This window comes from Monodelphis domestica, chromosome 3 (genome assembly GCF_027887165.1).
Source record: "Monodelphis domestica isolate mMonDom1 chromosome 3, mMonDom1.pri, whole genome shotgun sequence".
NCBI classification, from domain to species: domain Eukaryota; kingdom Metazoa; phylum Chordata; class Mammalia; order Didelphimorphia; family Didelphidae; genus Monodelphis; species Monodelphis domestica.
This window is the reverse complement of record NC_077229.1, coordinates 55027018-55042158: the sequence shown is the minus strand read 5'-3', so window position 1 is coordinate 55042158 and position 15141 is coordinate 55027018. Positions and strand designations below refer to the sequence as shown.

At 36.9% G+C, this 15141-nt stretch overlaps 1 protein-coding gene and 1 long non-coding RNA gene across 5 annotated transcripts in view; one reads left to right on the top strand and one right to left on the bottom strand.

The window, feature by feature from the left end:
• The window catches only part of LOC103100030 (uncharacterized), a 72123-nt gene that overhangs the window by 7000 nt on the left and 49982 nt on the right, over positions 1-15141 (top strand). The gene's annotated exons all lie outside the window — the stretch shown is intronic.
• LOC100020151 (piwi-like protein 1) overlaps positions 11940-15141 on the bottom strand; it is a 46111-nt gene continuing 42909 nt past the window's right edge. For all 4 annotated transcript variants that reach the window (XM_007489626.3, XM_007489627.3, XM_056821919.1 and 1 more), the window contains 2 exons: positions 13942-14089; positions 11940-13780 (listed from right to left, as the gene is read on the bottom strand). In XM_007489626.3, the coding sequence (XP_007489688.1) occupies positions 13664-13780; positions 13942-14089 (265 nt within the window). In that variant the 3' untranslated portion in view covers positions 11940-13663. The remainder of the gene's footprint in view (positions 13781-13941; positions 14090-15141) is intronic.

Sequence of the window (15141 nt, the reverse complement as noted above, 5' to 3'; positions counted from 1 at the left end):
TTCCCCCTACTGCACCTAATGGTGTCCCAGTATTAGTATTAGTAACTACATCGTCCTTATTACTCTATCTCATCAAGTCCCCAGTCTCCTTGTCGGTTCCCTTACCCATGCTTTGTTTTCTCTGCATATGATCCTGGCATATCTCAGTTAAAATAGGGATCTGATCAAACAATGTCTGCAAATCTATTATCAATGACTAGAGCATGTACAGTTTTCTTTGGGAAGATCAGGTTGGCACCAGCTTTGATATTCTTTAAGATGTTAGTCACTACCAAAAACACAACATAGACTTGGAGTATGATTTGCTAGAGGAATTCACATCTAGATAATTCATTGGCAACTGTGTCCATCTCATAGTCATATTGGTTAATGTCCCCAGAACATTGTCTATCATACCTGCCACTGCATTATAAATGATACAGTAGCCCCAGTAAATGGCAATTATTCCTAGCACAGTTGACCAAAGTATTAGTTGTAACGTGTTTCTCAATAGATCTTTTCTAGCCTCTGACTGCCAGGAGTTAACAGTTAGAAAATGGTTGTTGTCCCCACAAGCTTTACTTCTAGCTAGATAGAACAGTTTCCCTTTTATAATAGACTCTCAGTTTTGTAACTGACCAGAGTGGCAGTTGGTAACTGACTTGGTCTCCCCCCCTCCCCCCCACACTAGGCAGAGTCAGTGACAAAGGCTGCTCACCTCAGGAGTTTGTAATTGACAACTGACAGTTGATTGCAGTTGGTGACAGTCACTAAAGGTTATTATTTTTTAAATGGGGTCCTTTTAAATCTGGGGTGCCAACTGTTTTAAAAAATAAAAGGGAAGTTTTTGTGCCCCAAGGGAAGGTTTGGACTTTCAGTATGAGAAGGGGGAAAGAGAGGAAAACGCCCTTTTCACAAAGCAGGGTTCAGGGGAGACAGCAGATGTAACAGGTTGGCTCAGAGAGAGGAGAGGGGGTTTGAAGATTTCCCCCCTTCTGCCTTCCCTCCTTAGCTAAAGCTGCCCTCCCCAATTCACTCTTGTCTCTCTTGTCCCCCCTTCACTACTCGAGACCAAAAGGTCTCCCCTTGATCCATTCACTCACATTCAGCTTGGGGAACAGATAACTTTAATGTTAACTCAATCAGATAATACAGAAGGAAGAATGGGCAGGGAAGAATGGGAAAAGGAAAGTGGGGAAAGGGAGTCCCTGTCTCTATCTAAACCCTTTCCCCTCCCTCCTTGAGTTGGGGGGTGGATTCAGGCCTCGACAGCCTGAGCCCCCTGAGAGAAAGTCAGGTTGACTCACCCCTGGGTAACAGGAGCTGAGGTAAAGTCGGCTCAGGTTTCTCTTCAGAAAGTCCCTTCAAATGGGAAGTGTTGGGGGGGAAAGATTTCCAGTCACCAGCAGGAAAAGTGGGTAACCCTCAGGAGAAAGTCTTTTTCCCAACTTCTCTCTTCGATGTCTCAAGACTGAGAGACCCTCACTGCTCTCCCAGAAAGAGTCTTCTCTCCTCAGGATTCCCCTCCTGGGCCCCTCCCCCCCTTGAGGTGATCAATTTCATATATTCTTCAGTCTGGCACTTTTTCTCTAGTGCCAGCCTCTATCACACCTATTATAGACACCCTTCAGAGGGAGTTTCAGTACAAAAAGGAGTAGAAATATGGGAAGGTACCTAGTAGGGATGGATGGACCAAGTCAGGATTTTTTTGAGGATAGAGGAGACATAGGCATGTTTGTAGGCAGCAGGGAAATAGTCATTAGTGAAAGATTAAAGACAAATGAAAGAGGAGACAATTTGTTGGAGAAGATGGGATGGAATGGATCATTTAGGCATTTAGAGAGGAAGAAGAAAGGGAGCCGGGGACAGCTGGGTAGCTCATTGTATTGAGAGCCAGGCCTAGAGACGGGAGGTCCTAGGTTCAAATCTGGCCTCAGACACTCCCCAGCTGTGTGACCCTGGGCAAGTCACTTGACCCCCATTGCCTAGCCCTTACCACTCTTCTGCCTTGGAGCCAAAACACAGTATTGACTCCAAGAAGGAAGGTAAGGGTTTAAAAAAAAGGGGAGCCCTCAGTAAATGGCCTCAAGCAAAGAGCTAGTTTAACATGGTTAGGAAATGACAGATAGATTTAGCTAGAGAACAGATTTAGATTTTTATAACTTTTCAGACACCTGTAGAATACACAGCCAAATTATCATTTTGGGGAAACTTAGAATAAATGAGTAAAGCCTTTCACAGGAGAGGGAAGAATAGAGAAAAGGAGAATCATTCAAGGGAGAAAATAGGGGATACTGGGATAATATTTGCCATACACTTGGCAGAGTATTAGAAAAATGAGAAAACATTCTGTTTAAAGGTATGAAGAGAAGGGGAGGTAACCAAATACTTTTATAGTTGTGCAAGAAATCCTTTTAGACAGAACTCTAGGGTTGAGGTGACCATTCTAGATTAGACTGCAATTGTTATCCAAGGAAAATAAGCAGTTAAAGTTTGTACAACAGTAGATGAGGCCATCTGATTTACGTGGTTGGTTATATTTTATTTCTCCTTATTTTCCAATATTAGGCCACCAGGTGGTAGGAGATTTCTACTTTGTTGGTCCGTTAAAATATTGTGAAATTATTGTGGTTTCTAGTTTTCTTTTAAACTGATAATATATTTTTTGAAGAGATACCTTTTTTTTCTTTATGATGATTTTCTTGAGGTATGTTCCCAGAAATTCTTGAATTGCCCCTCTATAAAGGTTCAGAAATTTTGCAGTACTGTGCTCTTTTCTCTCCAATTCTGCCAGCATCAAGTTAGGGCACTTTTAGTTATTTTTACCAACTGATGAGTATGAAATGCTACCTCACAGTTGTTTTAATTTGCAATTGTGATATACTTCAATATCCACCATTTCCCGTATAACATGGTTTAAACTAGTTTTTCCTTAAAAGCTGACAAAGCTCAGAGTTGATTGGCCGGGGGATGGAGCAAGACTCAAATTGGGCCTCCCTTGACCCAGCTTCCAGGTAATCTCTGGCCATATTGGCATTGTTTACTGATCACCCAAGGCACACCTGCTTGAGGTTAGGAGCCCTTCAGATTTGGCAGATGTCCTCAGATTTCACAGGTCACCACCCTTTCCCCTACTGTCCCTTTCCATATGGGGAAGGGAAATGTGCCCTTTCTACCCAAGTTAAATGCTACTGTATCCTTGTTGAATATCCTTTTAATGTTAGTTAAGTAAACCGCCATTTGTTAACTGGTGATCTACAAGTGCTTCATTTTGTCTCAACATTGAATCCAAACAGATAAGGTCTCTCCTAATAGCATTCTCTGATAGTGCAGTTGAATATTTTTGGCATAATTGTAATTTTTGTCAGTTGACTTTAATATACTTTGATTATGTATTCAAAGACCCCTTGGCTTTTAGGACCTACATCACAAAAGTTGTAAGGTGAAAAATCTTATAAACTGTAAAATGCAATATGAATGTGTACCATTACTATTTACTTATATAATGTGTTGTAAAACAGTAGTACTCTTGAGATCTATTGAATAATACTCGTCCCTAGACTAAATAGCTCCAACTAATATGCCTTTTGAGTTCTTGTATTTGCTGTACATCTCTGAATACAATGTAGTTCTTAATATATGTTGAACCAACTATCTATACTAGATAGATCATATATTGCTGAATTAGCAAGAAAAAAAATTTGTATTTGTTTAGACCTCTTATAAAGGATATCCCCTTTGCCAAAATCATATCATATGATCTTGCCAGCAGATGGAGCAGTTAAGTAAGAAATAAATTTTCACATACATCCTCTCTCCCCAAGCCTTCAACAATTCTCATTAATGGACATTTATTGAGTATGAGTATAATACATAACATTGACTATATTTTTCCATAAATGTGTTTCTTCATTGTGATCTCTGAAGGTAATTACATGAAAATAGGATGATTTTAATGAGAGAACACTGATAAATATTCATAATGTACATATTCTGCCAGAATATTATATGTTTTTAGATAGTAGATTATGACTGTAGCATCTATGAAAAAGAATTTATTTCTAGTGCAACTGTCCCTAAATAATAAATGAGAGGAAGGAGAAGTTAAGATTCAAATTTCAACAATGGTAATGGCAAAGATTTTTTTTTTTTATAAAGAGCACTGGGGAGAGGGGATTAGAAGAGAAGGAAACATTTATATAGAACCTACTGTGTCAGGCACTGGGCTAACCAACTTTACAAATATTAACTCATTTGAGCCTCAACAACCACAGGAGGGTAGATGCTTTTATTTTTTCCATTTTACAGTTAAGGAAATTGAGGCAAACAGAGGTTAAGTGATTTGCTCCAAGGTCATACAGGTAATACATCTGAGGCTGAATTTAAATCCAGTTCTTCCTGTTTCCAAACCCAGCACTCTGTGCTTTTTTTTGTATCATCTAGCAACCTACATTAAAAAGGATTTAGAGTAATAGTACCTCATTTCAAATCCAAGAAATCTGTGATAACCTGAGAAAATCACTTTTAGCTTCCCTGGGACATAATTCCATTGCATTGATTCTCTGCCCCTTCCAGTGTCTTTCTTTCTGAATAAAGATGTTTTCACTTTATGTAATCTTAGTCAGGTCACTTAACTCCCTTGGGCTTTGGTTTCCTTACCTTTAAATGAATGCTGAACTAAGTGGTTTCTAATGTCTTTTCCAGATCTAAATGTACAATCCTGTGATCTCAGAGCACCCTATGGACATCATCCCTTTATAGTTCAAAGTGATCCTGACTTAGTGATAGGTAAAGGCAGAGAAAGCACGGAGATGAATGTGAAATCATCAAATTTAGCATTTTAACAATAATATTAGAACCCTGAAGAGTCCCCTTTTTCTCAGATATTGTTTAAAGTAGAATAGGCTACATCCTGAGATTTCTGATATAATAAGGGGAATTAACTCACTCATGACAACTAGACTCAGCAGAAAGGAAACATGGGTGTAATCCTACAGATGTTGGGGTACTAGTCAACACCCTTCTTTGGGCATCTTGCAAGTTTTCTTTAAATCAGTTAAAGGATAATACCAAGTCAGAATAAAATCTCAATAGTCTCAAATGAGCATTCTTTTTTAACCCTTAACTTACATCTTAGAATCAACATTGTGTATTGGTTCTAAGACAGAAGATCAGTAAGGACTAGGCAGTGGGGATTAAGTGACTTGCCTAGGGTCACACAGATAGTGTCTGAGGTCCTCCTGCATCTGAGCCTGGCTTGCCATCCCCTGAGCCACCCAGCTGCCCCCCAATATTATTTTCTCACAAAGCACAGAGAAATGGTGGTGTCAAAAAAAAAGTAAATATAATCAATAAACATTAAGCAGAAAGACCCACCTGCAAGTCACTGATAAAATCATGGCCTGAGGTGATAAGAAGCTGGCATTTAAATGGTGGCAGTGTTAGAAGAAAGAAGGGGGCATTTTTTGAGAGTTGTTGCCAAGGTGAAATTAGCAGATCTTGATATTTTGTTTAGGTATCTTGAGAGAGTGAGGAATCCAGGAAGACTGAGTAATCTCCCTCTACAGTAATAGGGAAGATTTTAACAGTTTTAAAGTTTTTAATATAGGGAATAATAGGGAAGATTTTGAGAATTTTAAAGGCTGTAGAGAGGTCAAGAAGAATGAGAAATGAGAACAGGTCATTAGAAGTTGCAACTAAAAGATCATTAGAACTTTGGAGAGAGCAGTTTTGGTAGAATGATAATGGTTGGAAACCAGATTGTAAGGGATTAAAAAGAGAGAGAAGTAGAGACATCTGAGATGGCCTTTTCAAGATTGACTAAAAAGGGAAGAAGAGATACAGGTAGATATTTAGTGAAGATGAAAGGATCCATTGAGGATTTTCTTCACTATAGAGAAGAAATAGTATATTTGTGTTGCAAATAATGTTGCAAGAATGTTGTAAATAAGAATGGCCAGGAACTGTTACTATTATGATGATGATGTTAAGGGGGGTAAATAGGCAGTTTCTTTCTAAGGTAATTTGAATATTTAATTTTTTATTCTGGGCAATTTATATTTTTGTAAATAATTGTCAGTTTCATTTAAATCAACTTAATTGGCATATAGTTGGATGAGTTACCTCATAACTTTTTATTTCATTTGATGTGTAATTCACCTTTTAAAACATTTTATGCTGGTAATTGGATTTTCTTAAATTAGATAATGGCTTTTTTTCCTTAAAAATATTATTTTTATTTATTCGTTGGCTTTTTAGTTCAGCAGTTTTCTAACCTTTCTCAATACATATCACAGTTCTTAACAGAGGGAATAGAATGACATTGATTTACAGAAAATCCAGACAATCTCCAGCTGCATTCCCAGGTATTGCTTCTCAATCCTTTGTCACTCTTCTAAATCCTAAATTCATCTAGATTGGGGAGTTGTTCCACAAATTTGTGGCCATGGTGGAAGAGAAATGCTAGAGCTACTGGGTTCAACAAAGGTAGGGATCAACAGAAGCAGGGAAGATGGGGGAGAAGAGGAGGTATCACCTACAAAGATTTCTTTATTTTCACGCTATTTCTCTCCCTCTTTCAAGATTCATTTCCCAAACAGTGGCACCATAGGCAGGACTGAAATGAAAGTCCTATACCCAGGAATATGCTGGTTTAACAACTCCTAGCAGAGAAAAAAAATGCATAAACTTTTAAAGTTTAATCTCCATCATTAACATTTTATCACTTCCTTAAATCTAGACAATCCACAATAAATCAAGCCCGAGTTTTGTAGTATTTGCTTTTTTTTAATAGGGTGAATCCTTACACTGAAAATTAAAGTCAGCTGGCAAGTGTGGATTCTTTGACACACCTGACAACCTAAACTGCTTCCCTTCATATGGAAGCTTCTATCTGGTGACTGGAAACCATAGGCACAATAGGTGGATGAAATTTATTATTTCTAATTGCACTGTGTAACAATATCCCAAATGAGTAATTGTCAGCTTATTAGATAAATCTAAAAAATATTTATTGATGTCTTTTGTTTTTATATTAACTAAACTTTCTTACTGTATACTTCAGTTCCCTCAGATATTAAAATAAAGGAGGAAAAAAGATGAAGGGAAAAACTTCAGCAAAATCAACATATTAAAAAAGTATGATAGGGGACAGCTGGTAGCTCAGTGGACTGAGAGCCAGGCCTAGAGACAGGAAGTCCTAGGTTCAAATCTGGCCTCAGACACTTCCCAGCTGTTTGATCCTGGGCATGTCACTTGACCCCCATTGCCTAGCCCTTACCACTCTTCTGCCTTGGAGCCAATACACAGTATTGACTCCAAGAAGGAAGGTAAGGATTTAAAAAAAAAAGTATGATGTTATATGCAGTGTTCCAAGGACATGGCATTTCACCTCTGCAAAGAGGAAAAGTGACATTTCTTTTGGGGGCTAACTTTGGTCATTAAAATTTCATATTTCATTTTCATGTCCTGTACATCTTTCCACTTTAACTATTGTAATCATTGTTGTATATTCTCTTCCTGTTTTTGCATACTTAATTTCACTTTGTATCAATTCATATCTTTTCATGTTTTGTTTCTTAGTCACATTTATTTTCTTACAGCAATAGTTCCATATCTCACACCACAATTCAAGCAATTTGCCAATGGCTACTGTTTCCAACCCTTTACTACCAAAAAAGTGTTGCTATATTTTGTTGTATATGGGACTTTCTTATTGGCTTCCTTGGAAGTATATGCCTAGTACTGTAATCTTTGTGTTAAGAGGAGTATGGAAATTTTCTTTTATAATTCCAAATTACTTTCCTGAATTGTTGGATAATTTCACAGCTCTAACAATGCATTAATGCTGGCAGCTGGTAATTATTAAAAAGCCTAATTGTGGGAGAGTGTTTTGGAAGGCTCAGGTCTTAATGCTCAAATGAATGTTGATGAAATTTGCCTGAAAAGTTAATTACCAGGACCAAAACATCCTTCTCCCATTCAAATGATCAATCACCACATTGTATTAAGCAAAAAACTTTTTACTAACTAGCTAGTATTCTTCAGATATGGACACACATCTGTATTCTAAACCTACCAAGTCAAAACAAATGAGGGCAATTTTATAATTGTATCTAGTAAAGAATAGTGAATCCTCCCTACCAAGTTATTGCTGCCAATTGGCTACTCTGATTTTCTAAAATATGATTTTGGAAAAGTTTAAGGACAGATTAGCTGTTTGCAGAGCTTGCTTCCTATCATATAGTCTTTTGTGCATTTCTTCCATAAGGGATGACTTGGAACTCATTTCAGAGTATTTAATGCAATTTACCTGTTACATAACTCTAGTCAAATGATTGTCAGTGTGAATAAGCATACTAAAATTACATCATGCCCAGACAATACAGAAAAGTCTAAATTTCTGAATTCAGCATATATCTACTAATATTTTTTTGCACTGGCATCCAAAAAGTAATATTTACTTTTTTTCCTAATCCTATCTTTCTAGGTCAGGAGGCTAAATGTCTTTTCCATATCCTAATGTAGAATGTTATTAAATCCCAGACCTCCTTAATAGCCTCATACTATTTACAAGACTAGAGAGAGGGCCAGTTCTGTGACTGTTGGCACTATGAGCTAACCAAGCATTTACATCTTTAATAGATATATCTTCCTGGGGGCTATAGTGGCTCAGTGGATTGAGAACCAGTCCTAGAGACAAGAGGTCCTGAGTTCAGATTTGACCTCAGATACATCTCAGCTGTGTGGCCCTGGGCAAGTTACTTAATTCCCACTACCCTTACAGTTCTTCTGCCTTTTAACCAAAGCACATTATTGATTCTAAAATGGAAGGTAAGGGTTTAAAAAAATAAAGTTCTTTCTTCCTTATGTCCCAAGGACCCTAAGAGGTCCCTAAACTTTTTACACAGGGGGCCAAGCTCACTGTCCCTCAGACCATTGGAGGGCCCGACTATTAAAAAAACCATGAACAAATCTGTATGCCACTGTCTAGGATAGTGGAGGCTATAGCGCTGGCTGTGATGGGCCTGTCACACCTTACACAGACCCATCACCGCCACCACTATACCAGGCAGCAGTATACACAGTGTGGATTCCCCTTCCCCAGATCACCGCTCACCATGCTGTTGTCTTCCATTGTGCAGCCACATAAGCCTTTGCACAGCGCCTCTCAGAATAAGGTGCCACACAAAGGATTATGTCACCAGAAGTACTGTGCGTGAGTGACACCGTGCTTTGTGGCATCACCACATAGTGCTCCTCTCACTGACCACCAATATAAGAGGTGCCCCTTTCAGAAGTGCAGTGGGGGCTGGATAAATGGCCTCAGGGGGCCACATGTGGCCCATGGGCTGTAGTTTGGGGACCCCTGCCTTAGCACATAACATTTGGGCACCTTCAGATTACTCTGACCATGATCTGCTCTTAATACTGTCCCCATTTTGGTTTTATAAGATCATTCACTTTCAAAAATTAGCAATATGGAAATGTTTTGTGTGATAATACATGTAATAACCCAGATTGAATTGTTTGCCAGCTACAGGAGGGAAAAGAGATAATTTTAGACTATATAACTTGGAAAAACTTATGTGGAAATTTGTTACATGTAATGGCAAAAAAAATTTATGTAAAAAACCCTGTCCCCTCAAAAAATATAATCTACTGGCAGATTAAGAGTTATTTTGTAATTCTTATCCATTTGCAATTTTTTTGTACTGCATGAAAACAGTGAACAAATAATCCATGTTCCTCCCAGTGTGTCTTAAGAACTCCATTGAAAGGTTTTGTGAAAGTATTATTGTGCTAAATGTAAAAAAATCATTTACTGGCTAAAATATTTAAAATAGCATGGTTTTGTTTTCATGTGTACAGTTCATCTAAATAAAAAAATATATTTTAGGATGCAGTTTATTCTGTGTAACCAAACTACAGCCAGGTAGAGTGCTAGCTAGGGCTGAATCAGGACAACTCATCTATCGAGTTCAAATTTAGCCTCAGACATTCACTAGCTATGACCTGGGCAAATCACTTAACCCTGTTTGCCTCCATATCCGTATCTGTAAATGAGCTGGGGAAGAAAATGGCCAACCACTCCAGTATCTTTGTTAAGAAAACCCCAGTGGAATCATAGTCAAGATATACATGATTGAACAAACTAAACTACACAAGAGTTGGGTTTCACAGATTTGAAGAGATATCTAACCATGTTATTTTGGTGTTTTTAAAGTAATTTTTCTACTGGACAGAGGCTACCTTAAGGACTTAGGTGTATATAAATATAAGCACTATTTCACATTTACTAAGCACCCACTGCATATATCAATACAGGATACTGACTTAATTCTAGCACTAAGGCCTATTAGCTGCTCTATAAATATCACCCAGAGGGCACACTGGATAGGAAACTGGTCTAGAAATCAATTAGATTTATCTCCTCTAATTCAAATCTGGCCATAAACTTACTAGCTGCATGACCGTAGGCAAGTCACTTAACCTTGTTTTGCTCCAGTTCCTGGAGGAAATGGCAAACCACTCCAGTGTTTTTGCAAAGAAAATCCCAAATGGGGTCATGAGTTGGGTATGACTGAAATGTCCCCTAGAGACAAATTTAACTGGACTTCATAAGAGCTAAATCCTTGCCAAGTCCTCTGATGCCCCATCCCAATAAAGGGGTATTTGATCTTCTACCACAGAACTCAAGCATGTCCCCACCGAGCCTAATGGAACGTAAAGGATAGGGTGTGGGAACTGATTAAAATAGATACAACTGGCATCTAAGATCAGCCAGATAATCTACAAAGTGTTTTGTATGTGTTAGCAGTCTTTATAAGATGTTGGTACTATAGTTATCCTCATTTTAGATAAGGAAATAACCTTAAAAGCACCTGTATCAAACAACTTGTCAGAGGTAGAATCTAAACTCAGAACTTTCCTGACCCAGCAAGTGGTCCTACTTTAAACCTATATTGAGAAAGGTTCATTCCCAACATGGCTTCACAGTTATCAGTTTTTCAGTTACTCCAAGGCAACTAGCTATGGTCTTCACACATGCTATACTCAAGGACAACACCTACAGAATAGTAGCATCTGGTGGCATAAAGAATATTGCCAGCTTGAGTTAGGAAGACTTGAGTTTGATTCTGCACAACTTTAGGCTGACAGCCTCAATTTCCCCATCTGTGAAATGGGGAAGAGAACAACCTCCATTGGATTACAAGATCACATACGCAAAGTTCTTTGAAAGTGATGTCAGCTATTGTTTGTTATTACAATATTTAAGATGACAAACTTTCCTGAAGCTGGCTGCAATATGAACACGGTGAAATTTATAGAAACCTTGCACACAAAGGAAAACAAAGTTTCCTAAGTGGTAGGTTGAATAGCTGGCCCAGGCCTGCCACAAATATTTGCCTATGCCTGAACAAAATAATAGTATGTAAAACCAGGATTTTGGCCAGTGAGAGCAATTTCACTTGCTGTACGTAGTTTTGTCCAGGCAACTATTTTAGAATATTTTGGGGAAACTCAGTTGCATAGACAAGTATATATTTAAACCAACTTTTAAAAAAATAACCGGGTGGAAGGGACAGGAATGAGGAGAGACTCTAAATGAACACCCTAATACAAATACCAACAACATGGAAATGGGTTTGAAGCAAGGACACATGTGATACCCAGTGGAATCGTGTGTTGGCTAGGGGAGGGGCAGTAGGAGGGGGGGAGGATAAGAAAAGGATCTTTTTTCCAAGGAATATTGTTTGAAAATAACCAAATAAAATAATGTTTAAATTGGAAAAAAATAAAGTAATAAAACTATTTTAAAAAATAACCTTTCCACAAAACAAGTTTTTACCCACTTTAAGAATCGTAGGTGGTCTTTATTTAAAAGGAATAAGGGTTTGTAATTGCCGATGTGAATATTTAGCTCATTTGTATAAATGGATAAAGTTAAACAGACAAAATTCATTCAACAACCATTTATTAAGCGCCTACTATGTTCAAAGCACTGTGCAGGTGCTGGGGGAGAAACAAAAGTAATTAAGACACAGTTCCTGCTCTGTTGGAGCTTACAAGCTGACAGAACTTACTACATCCCTTGATGACAATTAGCAAGTTAAGTTTCTCTCACAAATGTACTCTTTCTAATATTGTGATAAATTTGAGCATCTTTTACACCTGGGGCTTTGGGCCATCAATTTTCCTTCTAGAGTTTTACAAACTACTACTGCCTTTTCTTTTCATTTACAAAATTCTTAAAGGGAAGGAAATTAGACAAGAGCAAGCAGCCCAAAAAAAGTGTTGCTGACTGAGACTGGCTTTGAGAATTTTAAAATAAAACTTTCTAACAGGTTCAGAAAGTATAAAATAACACAACAAGATGCAAATATAATAGTAACATATATACTTTAAAACAAACTACATCACTTTAAATTTAGTCTGTTGCTACCTTTATGTTGCTGTCCATGTTGAATGACAATGCTGAAATATTGCATTTGCAGATGTTTTAAGAGAACAGTTGTGGGTTTTCAATATGCACTAATTTTTAAAATATAAGTAGCCACTAACTATTCTTTTGTCTGCTCCCTTCAAGAAGATAGTTTTATAATTTTTGGTCTAAGTCAAATCACCAACTAAAGAAAAACCACATCTCACTTCACCTTGATGACATATAAAATTATAATTGCTGTCTGTTCCTTCCCTCTAACTTTTCTTCAGGTGGATATATAAGTATAACGTGAATTTATCTCTTTTGGATAGATGCTCTCATTCTTAGTTTTTTTCTTATACAGCCCATCCTAAGGCTAAGTAGTAAGGGAAAATTAGGACACGGAAAATTCTCTAAACTATTGAGCAGAATATTTCAGTGTAAACCCAGAGAAAATAAGTAATGCATGTAACTTTTCAATTTTAAAACAAGTTTGAATTCAACTAAATAGATTTGTAATGTTCTCTTCTGCTTACAATATTGTGTCAGAACATAATATAGCTAACAGAATGTCACATTTCAAAATCTTCAACAACACTTACTTAGGATGATGGGAAAAAAACATGAATTATGCCAATATTAGCCCTTGATTTATTTCCTTGGTGGGAAGGCACCAAACTGTTTCTGTCACTAGAAGCTTCCAACTTTAAAATGTCAGTTTGCTCTTCCTAGCTTCTCCCCATCTTGTTATAGCTTTTATCTTTAAATGGCAAATTATATCTTTAAAATAAAGGAGGTTATAAAACCAAAATAAAACTGCCCCACAATATCGGCATTCCTAATATCAATTTAAAAAAAAACTATGTAATTTACAATTATGTCACACTCGTTTCCAGAAGTAATTCAACATGAGTAATGCCCATTTTCCCAAATAGCCTTTTTTTTTTTTTGGTGCTTCAAGTGCCGTATCTACATTTTATCACGAAACCACTACAACATCCTTGAGAGAGGTAAAAAGCAAGATAAATGTTCTTCTTTCAGTTTCCCCATCAGTAAAATGAGTCACTTGCATAGTCACACAATGAGTCAATAGCAGTGTTGGCAATAGAACTCACATTTCTTAACTCCCTTTCCATGTTACAATTGTCAAGGGGGGAAAATGCTGCATCTAGGAAGACTTCCGAAAGCTCCATTTGCAAAAGAGGAAAAAAAAATCTATGAAGCTAGTCTTTCAGACTACTTTCTGTGTTCTTCTACAGTTCAGAGGTAATAAAGACGATTTGACAGTGACAGATTAGGTTCTTTGTGAATACTTTGGCCAACAAGGAAAGCCAGTTTGTGAGCATACTGGCAAGGAGCTGGAACTCGAATGACACCCTTTAGAGGAGGAGAGAGGGAAAAAAAGTTATTTGAAATAAAGTTTACTGGTGAGGCTATAAATACTGCCAGTGTTAAATGAATACAAGCTAATATAGACTGAAAATTTTAAAATAGTAATCACCAATTTAAAAAAAAATGTCCATATTGAAAATACTTACTGGCCAGTTATAATACACATGGCAGAGTTTGTAAGTTAATCGTTGTATATGGTCTGGTTTCAGGCCACTGTTGTCATAGATTACATTATAATGTGTAGGAGAAACACTACCACTTCTCACAGCCTGGCTCACAATAAAAAAGTCATACCTGCAATTATAAGACCCATAGATGTATTGCTAAATTTAAAGAACTGAAAAAGAGAAGTATCACTTAGGCAAAAGCAATTCATAATAATCTTCAAGCATTTATATAAAGTTTTGCAAAGTGTTTTACAATGATAACTGATTTGATCTTTTCTAACATGAAAAATGCATTTCAAGTAACTTAAGTTTGTTAAATGAACAAAAAGTTTCAAGAAAAATCTGATAAAATGGAGATGCTTAAAGTCAATGAAATGAAATACTTTGTGCACTTTTGGTTATAGGGCTTCAGGACAAGACACTATATTCTAATGTCATTTCAAGTACTGTACTAAGAAATTTATGTTAACTGTTAGAACATGATAATGATGCTTTCTGTAATGTCTGTCAATTTTAAAAACAGAAGCACAAATGCAACTTGTGAAAAACTAAAAGTGCATTTACCCACAAGAAGAAATGCATTACCTTAGAGTATTTTCAAGTTTCACCTTGTCACCCAAAGCCATTTTGAACCACCCTTCTGAAAATTAACATCTTGTCTGACAGACAAACTAGAAGTTAAAATGTTACCAACTAAATCCCAAAAGTAATTTTGGGATATTGGATTATGTACCATTGCCATGTATAATAATTGACTATAAAGAAATAGAACACATATCATCTTAAGTTTTAATGCTTAAAAACCTAAGCTTTAGTTATCTGGAAAATTCATTTAATTCTAATACATCTTTCTGAATTGCATATGCACTTCCCCCACCCCTAAATATAATTTAACTTTTAAATAATTAGATTGATATGAGCATAAATTATTTTAGCCAACTATAGTTGTTAATTTCCCATCAACTATATTGTAGCTGTAGATTGATGTCCGTTAGACCAGACTTCAAGGCTTCGGGCTAGCAGGTTTGGTCATGAGTCCTTAATTGTCTAACTGCTTCTATTAGTGTTCAGGGTTGGTTAGAACCTATCTTAGTCTCTTTTGTGACGAATCTTGGAATATTAGAATGTTTGTTGAACTGACCCTTTAGATACTTTATAATATATTGTATACAAGGTGGG